The sequence below is a fragment of the Pelodiscus sinensis genome, chromosome 6 (assembly GCF_052426305.1).
Source record: "Pelodiscus sinensis isolate ZL-2025 chromosome 6, ASM5242630v1, whole genome shotgun sequence".
In the NCBI taxonomy this organism is placed as follows: Eukaryota; Metazoa; Chordata; order Testudines; family Trionychidae; genus Pelodiscus; species Pelodiscus sinensis.
In genome coordinates this window covers 28,984,147-28,997,046 of record NC_143057.1, presented here as the reverse complement: position 1 = coordinate 28,997,046, position 12,900 = coordinate 28,984,147, and the positions used below count along the sequence as shown (strand labels likewise).

The following is a 12,900-nucleotide window of genomic DNA, read 5'->3' as shown; positions in this document are numbered from 1 at the left end:
CTCAATCCCTCCCATCTGCAAAAAGGCAGACTGCAAGTATTCTGTCCCATGAAGGGCTCGGAATATTTATTTACTCATCCTCCTCCAAACTCTTTGATAGTCGACACAGCTTAGCAAAACAAATAACAGCTAAACCATTCCACGCCATCCGACAGAAATAATAAGAGATTTGACATGCTTGGCAAAAAGTTCTACACCTCAGCCTCATTATAAATAAGAGTGGCCAATTATGCAGCACTCCTCAGTAAATATGACTTCAACCATTATACAAAGTTCAGCACCTTTACTGACAATATACCAGAGATGAAAAAGACGTGGTTTAGAGCAATCATTGCAGAGGTCCAGGCAATATCAAGGATAGCCCTTCAAGCTGCCTTAGACAAAGCGGCCACAGCCACAAGAACAGCAGCCACATGAGATGGGCCTCATGGCTCAATTCTTCTGCCTTCCCTCATGAAATCCAGTCATCCATGGAAGATCTACTGTTTGAGGGTGAAAAGCTCTTTTCTTCGAAAACCAATGATGTCCTCCATTCCACAAAAGACTCTCAGGCCACATTACGCTCCCTTGGTGTTCAGACACCTGTAACAAGGAGAAGGCAATACAGATACCAACGATACCAGAGGCCAAGATACCCATAGTCCACATACAAAACCAAATATAAGATCATCCGCCATACTAACAGCGTGGCCGTGGTAGACAGCAGCATAGACGCAATCAGGCCAGTGCTTCCAACCATCCACCTCAGCCCAATAAACAAATCCGAGGTGTCTGTCAAGAAACTGAAAACCATCTGACATTTTCCAGACCTCCCAAATACTAGGAAACCTTTCACTTACTGTCCTCTTCCATTTTATGACACATGGCGCAACATTACACCTGACAAATGGGTGCTACAGACAATTTCATTCGGATACACCATCTCATTCCTGTCCATCTTTCCCACCTCCCTCACCCCCTCCCATCCTGTCCCTCTTCAGGGAGTCCTCTATATTACAAGAAGTAGATGATCTCCTACAATTGTGTTCTATAGAACTTGTTCCCTCAGTTTCAGAGGACCTGATTTTATTCTCATTACTTACTTACCCAGAAAAAAAATGGAGGCTGGTGCCCAATTCTTGATTTGAGGGCCCTGAACAAATTTGTAGAGTTAAGAGTTCAAAATGGTTATATTATCCACCATTATCCCCTTTCTCAAGCTTGGTGACTGATTTTCATCTCTCAACCTACTCAGACAGTTTCTCCATTTCACCCTAGGTACGCAACACTCCCAAAATATGGTGCTACCCTTCTGACTTTGCAGAGCACTAAGGGTTTTCTCCAAGATGTTAGCAGTGGTTACAGCCCACTTCAGAAAATGGGATGTTACCATTTATCTGTACCTCGACAATTGACTTATCAAGGCAAGAATTTGAGACAAATACTATTGCTGCATCCATCTGGTACAACAGTACTTCCTATCGTTGGGACTTCTAATCAACGACAGCAAGTCAGTCCGTATGCTGACTCAGTTGATACAATTAATCAGGGCGCACCTCAACTCTTCCTTAGCCATCATCTCCCTGCCTTTTGACAGGTTCTTGAGGATCTGTGAGCTAGTCCAATCACTCCGTATAATGCCATGCATCACAGTCCACAACTGTTTACAACACCTGGGACACGTGGCATCTTGCAACCCCGTGATCCCCAATGCCCGACTATTCATGAGGTGCCTCCAGTGATGGCTCAGACTGAATTACAAGCCCTGACCAAAATACTGTCAGTCCCCAACACAGTAAAAAGATCAATACGGTGGTGGACAAAGCCATACAATTTATGCAGGGGCATAACATTTCAAACTCCAGAACCAACAGTGGTCATCACCATGGATGACGTTACAACCCAGGGTCTATCGACTCCGATGAAGAGGATGCTACATATTGATGTCCAAGGTCAGACCAGGGAGACGGGGAGCAAAGCTGCTGGTCTGCAGGGAGACGGGGAGCAAAGCCTTGGAGCACGCCCGCAGTGGGACAGCCCAGGCGCGCCCGGGCTGTCCCGCTGTGGGCGTGCTCTGCAGCTTTACTCCTGTCCCCCTGGTCTGCAGGGGGGGGGGCCAGTAAAGCCGCTGGACCCCCCCAGCAGACCAGGGACACCCGAGCAAAGCCGCCGCCTGGGCGGCTTTGCTCCCGGGCAAACGAGCAAAGCCGCCCAGGCGGCGGCTTTGCTCGGGTGTCCCTGGTCTGCTGGGGGGATCCAGCGGCTTTGCTGGACCCCCCCCCCAGCAGACCAGGGAGACCGGGAGAAGCTTTTCTCGTCCCGGAGGACACGGGTGGCGACCCACTGCCCGTGAGCTCCGGGGCGAGAAAAGCTCTGTTCGTAAGTGCGGATCCGACATAAGTCGGATCCGCGTAAGTCGGGGACTGCCTGTAAATGAATATCTTTTCTCATGTGAGCAGTTCCATCAGATAAAATACACATAGTTATACACAGCAGTAGTCAGTCACAAAGTCTCCATGCAATTGGGGAATTAATCTGTTCTGCTGTAAAAAGCACTTTCTCCTCGAAATCAGTGGGATGCATCATAGGCATAGGAATTTCATCCTTTTTGATGGAGTAAAAGTAAAGTATCATTTTGCTTTTTCATCACCAGCATAATGGCAAGGGGTTTAAGGAGATTTTGTGCCTCAGCTCATCGGTATTGACTGTTTTGCAAGTCTTTCATACAAGACCATGAATTGATATGCCATTAGTGTTTTAGATGTAGCACTGTTTTATATGTAGTTTTGTGAGTAAATAATTCTGAAGAGGTATCATTATGCCTGACCACTTTTTAAAAAACAGAGAGAAGTGCAATGCCATGAGGGCAGGAAGTATATTTTCCCTTTCACCTTTTCCCTCCCCATAATGTCATATTATGAATCTGAAATAAGTTATGAGGCTTCACTTTTTCTAATTTTTCTTCACAGGAAAGAGTGGCCCTGAGTGCAAGCATTGTAGAGCAGACCCCGATGCGGAATGCCGCTTTTGCTCCTGCTATTTGTGTGGTGGAAAACAGGATGCTCACATGCAACTTCTGTGTGATGAATGTAATATGGCCTACCATATATACTGCTTGAATCCACCTTTAAGCAAGATACCAGAAGATGAGGACTGGTAAATATAAAAGGATACTTTATGCAAAATTCTGTTCTATAAAAGGTGCCTTTACTGTTTGAAACTACAGAGAAGTGCTAAATATCATGGATATACAGATACAGAACATTGAGGAAGAAGTCTTGTAGTGCTGGTGTGTATTTTTCATGAATAGAATCAATATAAAAAGTCATGGTCATGCTTTGGATGAAGGTTCCATTTATAAATAGTTTGTAACTGGTTATTAGATGTCTTTAATAAATTATTAATTGTTATTAGTCCCACAGATCATTAAGATGCTTATAACCATCTATTATTCCTTCAGCTTAAGTGCTTAGTTTTAAAACCTAAACTATTCATATTTGTAACATGCTTATGATATCTATTAATCATTTATCGATCCATTATTAAATAGAACATAATATAACGTATGATCCATTATGTATACACCAATATAATTTTAATAACCTATTGGTGCAGACCCTTACTTCAGATCAGTTAGTTCCATAAGTAGTAAGTACATTCATATTTTATTAAAAAATGCCTGTTAATGTCTTAATTCCCTGTGGAGATGGATGATTCAAATTACTTCATGATAGTGGCTGTTTAACATTTATTTAAAAGTATGGAGGTGTGAAGAGAGAGAGGTAAATGTAGTTCTTTGAGTATTGTCCATGTGGATCCAGTTGGTATGTTCACACCAGGGATATGCAAGTTTGCAGTCTTAAACTAGTCGTATCTCTTGGAGTGCATGTGCCCTAGATGTCCTTGGGTTTCCCACTCATATTTATATAAGTCATAGAATACTGGAACTGGAAGGGATCTCAAGAAGTAATCGAATTCAGCCCCAGCCCTCACAGCAGGATTAAGCACCATCTAGATCATCCCTGATATACGTCTGTCTAACCTGCTCTTAAATATCTCCAGTGATGGAGATTCTACAACCTCCCTAGGCAATTAATTTGAGTGTTTAACCACCCTGACAGCTAGGAAGTTTTTCCTAATGTCCAACCTAAACCTCCCTTGCTGCTGTTTAAGCCCATTGCTTCCTGTCTTATCCTCAGAAGCCAAGAAGAACAATTTTTCTCCCTCCTCGTAACACTCTTTCAGATACTTAAAACCGCTATCCTGTCCCCTCTCAAGTCCTTCCACTTAGTTCCTTCTTAACACTTGTGAAAGTGAAGTTTGGAGTATAGTGATATCTTCTTCGTGTTTTCAGAGCTGTTAAGATTTAGCCAGAATCTTTAGAGTCAGTCAATATCATGTAGTTTACATCCTACCATTAGTTAGAATAGATGTAGGATTCAAAATTAGAAGTGTTTTTTGCAGTTGACTTTACCTTTCTCAACTGCTGTGAAGACACCATTCCCATCTCCTGGCAGAATTTAAGTATATCAGCTTTCCTGTTGTGTAATGGCCTGATGTCTGTGCATGACATCTATCTCTAATGAGCATATTCAGTGTCTCTTCGGCTTTACTGAAAAAACAACAAGTAGTCTGGTGGCACTTTATAGACTAACAAAACATGTAGATGGTATGAGCTTCCGTGGGCACGGCCCACTTCTCCAGATGACTGGATGTCTAGGAGACATCCAACACTCTGGTCATCTGAAGAAGTGGGCTGTGCCCCAAAAAGCTCATGATACCATCTACGTGTTTTGTTAGTCTATAAAGTGCTACCAGACTATTCGTTGTTTTTTTGGTTTACCTGTACAGACTAACTCAGCTTCTTCAGCTTTAGAGAGGCATGTGTATTGTCAGAATTTCTTTTATGGAACTTGATGACAAAGACAGTCACTTCAAGTTCTCACTCTTGAAACATTCCATAAGGTTGCCTTTTGGACTTGGAGTATTCAGAGCTCACCAGGCATATCCAATAGGCTTATGCAGCAGTAAAGTCCCACAGTTAGTTGGCGGGTCATGATGCAACACCTCAGTCCCTACCATTTGGTATTAGTTCAGGGTCCTCAGTCGTTGGGGCATTTCTTGGAGTGCAAGTACAGAAGCTCAGCATAAGCCTGTTTTCCCTCCTAAAGGTGCCTCAGTATTGAGAGGCAGACAGGAGTATTGCTCTAAAATGGATATCCAGTACCATTCTTCCTCTTCTAAGACTTTGCGGAAGAACAAAAAGAAGTGTAGTCATGTGGATTCATTTGGATTCTAAAAGCTCTCTCAATATAGATTGAAACAAAGACATATCAATATTCCATTTGTTCTCTTTCTCCGCCACCGCCAGAAAAAGAGATCTTTCCCCCTGTGTTAGGTCAGTTGGGTCTTTGAAGATGCAGCAGGCTTGATGGGTGTCTTAAGAGCTCCAACATAACAGTTAACAATCCCAGTCAGTGTTTCTTCAGTTTGGCAACCATCTATTCCTATTCTCTCAGTCTTGAACCTGGTATTAGCTCATACTTTTAGTCAAGTAATTTCCAAAGGATATGTAATTCAGTTCAAATCTTTCCTGTACCCCACTCACCTTTCTGGTCCTTCTTCATGGACTTTTGTCATGAGAGACCCTTGAGAGGAAGTGACCTCCATACTACACCGGAGAGCCACAGAGGATGTTTTTAAAGAATATAAAGGTAATGGTTTGGTGGCACTGTTAGGCTGTGTCTACACTGTACGGTTATTTTGGAATAAGCTATTCCAGAACAGTTACTTCAAAATAGCACGTCTACACTGCAGGGAAGCCTCAAAATTAATCTGAGGCAGTCTTCCCTTATTTAGATGTGCTATCTTAATTCAGAGTTCCAGGAGGAATAATTTAGAACGGGCCTGGTGAGGGGCTATTTCAAAATAGCTGAAGTGCAGCATCTACACAGCCCCTATTCCAAAATAACTGTTCCAGAATAGGGGTCGTTCTTCATAGAATGAGGTTTACAGAAGTTGGAATAAACCGTCCATTAATTTGAAATTATTTCAAATAACTTTGCTGTGTAGACACACCCTTAGAGGGCAGGCCACTTCTTCTCAGATTATGTAAATGGATAATAGTACAGAATATCAGATAGCAAACCTAAAATCCCCTAGGGAGGATAGATCTTATTCTGTTAAAGTAAAGGAACTCTGCTCATCCAGCTTTAGGAACGCTCTTCTACAGGAGAATTGAAAAAGCCATGTATTCCATCAGATAGGGTATCTAGGGCATATTTACAGCTTCTCACGCTGTTGTGGTCAGAAGATTGGGAACTTACACATCTAGAAAAATTTTACTGATTAGATATATTAAACTTTTCTTCTATTTTAAAATTTAACTTTATTTTGTTACCACTATGCATTTCGAGTTTTATTCATGAAAGTAAATAAACTTTGTGACCAGGGAAGCCAGTGCAGTGGAGGCAGAGCTATGGTCTTTCTAATTGGCCACTCCTCCTGAGTTATGTACCAGTGCTAATCCTATGCAGTCCTTGCACTCATTTTTGTATAAAGTACTACAATTCCTCAATGCAATTCTGCTGCAGAGAGAGCCCCCCCCCCCCCCAAAAGAAGTGTAACCTTATTTTCTTCCTGCCTTGCATACTGATTTAGGTTCATGGCACAGTTTGACCCTTAGTTGAATACATTAATTTTAAAAGTGGAAAATTGTCCGTTTTAAATTTTAATAATTTAAATGTGGCAGCCCCCAGTTTCACCCCACAGTTTGGGAAATACTGATAAGGTATTCTCATACAGATCAGAACCAGTCTATTTATATGCTAAACAGTATTTAACATTCAATACAAAACTCAGTTAAGAAAACATTAAAACTGCTTGGCTAAGCAAGAAAGTCCATAGTAAAAGCTGCATGTACACTTTGAAATTTGCCTTACTGTAAATATGCATTATTGCATATACTTTTCAACTTACAGAGTATAACTTCCTACAGTTTTTGATAGCCTTACATATGGATGGAAAACTTTTTTCATTATTTAACTTTTTTTTTTCATTCCTTACTTACACTATTTTCACTGTCCTAGTGAAGTACCTTTATTTACTTAGTGTAGTGTTCCATCCCCATCCCTTCTATCCAAGTCCCCTCCTGTTCTGAGGGGGGGGGGGTAGAGACAGAAATTCGGGAGGTGGTCCACTTGTGAATATTACTGCCCACCTCTGCGTTAAGAGAACATTCGAGAAGTTAGGGTGAAATGTACAAGTGCAAAGCAGTAATAGCAGTTATATTACCCGGGGATTGTTTGAAGTTGGCAAAACTTTAAAAAGCTAGATTAATCAACACTGTTCTGGTTACAGTAAATATGTTGTCATTAGGTCAATAATTTAAAAACCTGTCAATTTTTTTTAAGGTACTGTCCTTCCTGCAAAAATGATTCTAATGAAGTTGTAAAGGCTGGGGAAAAGCTTAAGCAGAGTAAAAAGAAAGCAAAGATGCCATCTGCCAGTACTGAGAGTCAGCGTGACTGGGGCAAGGTAAGGTGTATGGAAAGAATAAATATAACTTGTGTTTGAGTGTGTGTATGTGTATTAATTATATCTGTAACTATATATATATATACATTGAGCTTGGACAGTTTGATACTAAAGTATACATCATGCAGTTTTCAGTGAAATTGCACAGTGTGTAAACTAGTGTTGAATTTTGCTCATTGTCTCTAAAAGTTAGAACAATAGAAATCCTTTTTTAAAGGTGACCAGAAATGAGGATCATAAATAAAATCATCAATTCAAATTAAAAATTGTATAAAATTGATTGAAAATGTTTTTAAAATATTTTATTAATGTCAGAAATCCTTTATATCTGCATCAGACTTTGAAAAGAAACTTACATATAGTAAAATTAATTTATTCTCTCTGATATGTTGTTAGGGTATGGCCTGTGTTGGTCGCACTAAGGAATGCACTATTGTTCCTTCTAACCACTATGGACCTATACCTGGCGTTCCTGTTGGAACCACCTGGAAATTCAGAGTCCAGGTATGTTACTTTAGAATTATTTCTAAGTGGGGGCACTTTGGGTACAAGAATGGTTTTGTTATTGATTGCTGACATGTGAAGTACAGTGGACACATGTAACAATTCTGGCTCTGATGCATATGATCTTCGACTACTTACACGGCTTAGAGTGAAGGCCTATCAGTGTCTTCCATAAAAATACACTATTACTGCCTTTCACAACCACATTGAAGGGTCATCAGTGTTCGTATATCCCATGACGAAAAGATTCCTTAAAGGCCTCCAGAACCTCTGCCCACCTCATAGAACACCAACGCCCTCATGGGACCTTTATTTGGAGACCCTTATGAGACTCTGCCCCCTTGAACGTCTGGCCACATGCCTATTAGTCCTCACAATGAAGGTGCTTTTTCTGGTGGTGATCACGTCTGCAAGGAGAGTCATGGAGTTAGGAGCCCTAATGGTGGGCCCAACATACACGGTCTTTGCTAAAGATAAAGTGACTTTGAGACCACACCCAGCCTTAATACCTAAAGTCAACATCCGTTTTCACAGTAATGAACCCATAGTCTTACCTGCGTTTATTTCCAAAACCACGTACATCGCCTGCACACGCCATGCTTCACACCCTTGATGTCAGAAGGGCTTTGGAATTTTACATAGACAGAACTCAGACATTTTGCAAGTCCCCACATCTGTTTGTCTCTATTGTGAACTATTTCAGGGGCAACCCAATTTCCACAAAACACATTTCTAAGCTGATAGCGGGTTGCATTCTCTAGTGCCATTCCTTTGGTAACAAACCTCAAAAGACAGCACCAAGAGCACACTCTACCCATTCCTGTGCTATAGCAACATCCACAGCATTCCTTAACAGCGTGCCTCTCAAACACATTTATTGGGCAGCCACCTGGTCATCGAACCATATGTTCTCAAAACATTATGCCCTCGTGCCCCAACTGACTGCTGACACATCAATGGCTAACGCGGTTCTATCTGCCGCTACGAAGCAGTAACTCTGAGTCCCACTAGCATAGCACGCACTGCTTTATAGTCACCAACAGTGGAGCACCCACGGGGACATCACTTGAAGAAGAAAATGAAGTTATTCACCTTGTGCAGTAATGACTGGTCTTGGAGGTGTCTCCTCTCCCCCCCTGGGTGTGCCACAACCCTCCCTTCTACTCAGAGTCCAGTTGCTCTGCGGTAAATGGCAGCAGCGCAAGATGTTGGCTGCACATGCACAGCCCACCTGCTAACTGCTATGAAAAAGCGTCCGATCCTGCTGCTCCGGGGAAGACCCATCACCTACAGTGGAGCACCCACAGGAATACAGACCTCGAAGAACAGTTGCTACTGCACCAGGTGAGTAACTTCCATTTCTCATTGACACCATTTGTGCACTCAGGCATTCATCTCCAGGCTATGTATCTTTCTAATTACAAATTTACCTACAAATGGGTGGGTGGATGAGAACACATGTGATGTCCCAGACTCCTTCATTCTCAATTCCAAAGTCCTTTAGTTATTGCTGACCTGGTCAGAGTCATATCTGGCAGTATTATTAGTGCCCATGTGGATGAAGAGCATGGGAAAATGGTCAAAGGGATGGATTAGTCTTGGCAACCTTTCTGTGATGTGTCTGATACCAGCTCCAGATGACCTGTCTCCCTCAGAAGGGAATTTATGACCCCAACGAGACAGTGCTTTCTTCTGTGGTGTGTGATGAATATGAGCCTCCCAGCCCTAGAAGATGATGGATGGTTCCTCCTCCTAGTTATTGAATACTGCTTATTACCTCCTGTTACCAGTACTGCATACTGGTTCTTGATCGCGATGGATGAACGATATGCATAGGTGGTGAATCACTTTTTGTTGCCCAAGGTGACCAGCAACCAGTCTCCTCATTATAGAGCTGCTGATTCTCCTTCCTCCTTTAGTACAGCTGTAGTCATCTGAAACTGGTTAGTATTCTCTATCCCAGGTATTTCCATGTGTGCTTTGTCAATGAAGTCCTCATGCTCCTAGATGTTACCTGAATGAGTGTCACCCTCCTTCTGCTCACCAGCCTGTTTTCTGAGGGACTCCAGCAACAGAAATCTTACACATCAGAGGGTTCTCCTGCCAGACTGTGGTCTGAGCAAGTCCAGACAGCTCCAGGGTGGAATTCTCCAGAGACAGACTGCCCAGCGGAGGCCCCAGTAGGTGCAGTCAGAGAGACAGGAAGTGCCTCAAATGGTCAAGTACCTAAAAGGATACAAGGAGGAGGGAGAAAAATTGTTCTCCTTGACTTCTGATACTAGGACAAGAAGCAATGGGCTTTAATTGCAGCAGGGGAGATTTAGTTTGAATGTTAGGAAAAACTTCCTGTCAGGGTGGTAAAATTCTGGAATAAATTACCTATGGAGGTTGTTGAATTTCCATAATTGGAGGTACCGAAGAGCAGGTTAGACAGACATCTATCAGGGATGATGTAGAGATGGTGCTTGGTCTTGCAGTGAGCACAGGGGACTTGATGACCTCTCAACGACTCTTCTAGTTCTAGTATACTGCGATTCTAGTGACACACCATTTATCTCCCATTGTGAGCTCTTCCTTGTAAACTAGTTAAAAGTTAGGGGTCTATGGTTTTCCTTTCCTAGTCTCCCTACTTAATTAGCTAGTTTCCTTAGCCTCACCAATCTTACCAGTCACTGATTGCTAGGTCTACACTATGAGATAAGGGTGAATCTGTGAAGGTCAATTTTTGGTCACTAGATTTTGCAAAGTCAAAGGCCTGTGTCCCCGCTGTGGGGAGGAACTCAACGTAGTTTGAAGTAGCATGTCCCCATTAAGGCTATGGCTGACAACTCTGAGAGCGATGCACTGTCGATTGCTGTCCCACAGGGCCTGCACCACTTTGTATTCTGGGCAATGCTCTTAGTGCACACTGGGACCAAAATTGTACAGCAGGTGGTTATGGGTTCATGTTATCAGCATCCCATAATACACTTGTCTACTCCTTCCTCCCTTGCTTGAGATCGACGGGCAACAGTCTTTTTGCACCTTTTTTGGCCCTGGTTACCCACATAGACACCATAGCAGCATGAGCACGGATCCCGTTTTGCATCAAATCATTAAGATGGTGATGTCTGCCTTGATGCGACTAATGGTTTATTGTGTTGAGAGCGTATGCACGTCACTCCACCAGGAAGAGTGTGAAGACAAATCTCAGGATCCCATGGAGACTCTGTACAGGCAAGCCCTTGCATTGATGGAAATACAGCCACCAATCAATCCTCAGGACACTGTGGAATGCTGGTTCTGGTTCCATGAAACAAGTACAAATTGATGGGACTGCATAGCGCTACAGATATGGGATGATCAGCCATGGCTGCAAAACTTCCAAATATGCAAGACCACTTTCTTGGAACTTTGCAAATGACTTTCCCCTGCCCTGAAGCACAAGGACACCCAAATGAGACCTGCTCTGACAGCGGAGCAGTGCATTGCAATTGCCATCTGGAAACTTACAACACACCAGATACCAGTCAGCTGGGAGTCAATTCAGAGTGGGGAAATCTCCAGTGGAGTCTGTTATACAAGTAGCCAAGGCAATCAATGCCCCTGTTCTGTGGAGGGTAGTGACTCTGGGAATCTTGGATACTTCAAGTAGTGTGTGTCCATTACTTAGGTCAGGACCACAACACAGAACAGTGCCCACATTGCCTGAAATTGACCAGCCACTCCAGGAAAGCTAAAGAGCTCCATCTTAAAACACACCAAGTACGACCTTGTCAGCCGATGGTCAGGGCTGTGTGTGTGTGTGTGTGTGTGTGTGTGTGTGTGTGTGTTACACCCAAATCTTCAACTGCTGAGACGCAAGGTCCCGTTGCAGCTGGCAGCCTAGGAGGCTGAAGGGCACCCCGAAAAAAGGCTTAACGCCTGTGCCTTTACCGCTAGGACCGGGGTCCCGTCGCGGAGGGCAGCCAACAGGCTGACAGACGCCCCAGAATTTATAGGAAGAGCTTATTACATCTCAGATTTCAGCTGCTAGGATACAGGATCCCTTTGCAGCGGGCAGTCTAGGGAAGACTGAGAGATGCCCCAACGGATCTGTCACCTGGGAGTCACACAATCCAAAATGCCCAAGCTCTTCCTGTACCTGTCCCTTATGACTGGCTGAAGTTTTTAAATTGTGCTTGGTTCTGTTACAGCAACTGAAGGAGTCAGGTTAAAACTTAAACAGTTACAGGTTTATTAAAGAAGCTTATAAATCATATGGTTACAATGGCTATTGCTCTATTTCTAACTGCTAGCAAATACAGATCTTATGGTTACATAGGAAAAAAGGAAGATAGGAAGTAATGGTACCAAGTGACAGCTTAATCTTTAAAGAGCTCTATTCTATGCATGCACTAAAACAAAAGGACACATACGGGTACAATTTTTACCCCCTTCGTTGCTCGGTCCTAGCGTGTCAGGCCAGGATCGGTCCCTCAATTCCTCGGAAAGATGAAAATACGAGGTGGGTGTCCCCGTGGACCTTGGGAGGTCAATCACCTAACCCGATCAGCAGATAGATGGTAGATTGACACTCAAAGTGAGTGTGCTGCTGGACCCATCTTTATACCCATGGGGTCATGTATTTCTCTTTCTTATCTGTGATGCCAAATGGTGCTGGTCTGTCTTTTGTGACACTAGTTCTTACAAGGGAGTTGTGAACTTAATTTACACTTGTAAGAGAGATAACTAAATTGGAAGTATTGGGCATTCTTTTCTCAGTGGGAGATTCTTCTCCCAGGGACGACTGTGTGTGATCGTATCAACATAGGTGCTAGCCAGGGCAGTTCTCGCAGCCTCGAGGTCAGCTTATTGCCTTAATTGTTCTCTTCTCATATCTGTTTTCAGCTTACTAAGGGT

The 12,900-nt window shown here is 43.0% G+C and overlaps 1 protein-coding gene across 2 annotated transcripts in view; it reads left to right on the top strand.

Moving 5' to 3' along the window:
* The window catches only part of UHRF2 (ubiquitin like with PHD and ring finger domains 2), a 145,002-nt gene that overhangs the window by 91,787 nt on the left and 40,315 nt on the right, over nucleotides 1-12,900 (top strand). For both annotated transcript variants that reach the window (XM_089779214.1, XM_075931614.2), the window contains exons 6-8: nucleotides 2,949-3,135; nucleotides 7,392-7,515; nucleotides 7,912-8,019. In XM_089779214.1, coding sequence (XP_089635340.1) covers nucleotides 2,949-3,135; nucleotides 7,392-7,515; nucleotides 7,912-8,019 — 419 coding nt within the window. The remainder of the gene's footprint in view (nucleotides 1-2,948; nucleotides 3,136-7,391; nucleotides 7,516-7,911; nucleotides 8,020-12,900) is intronic.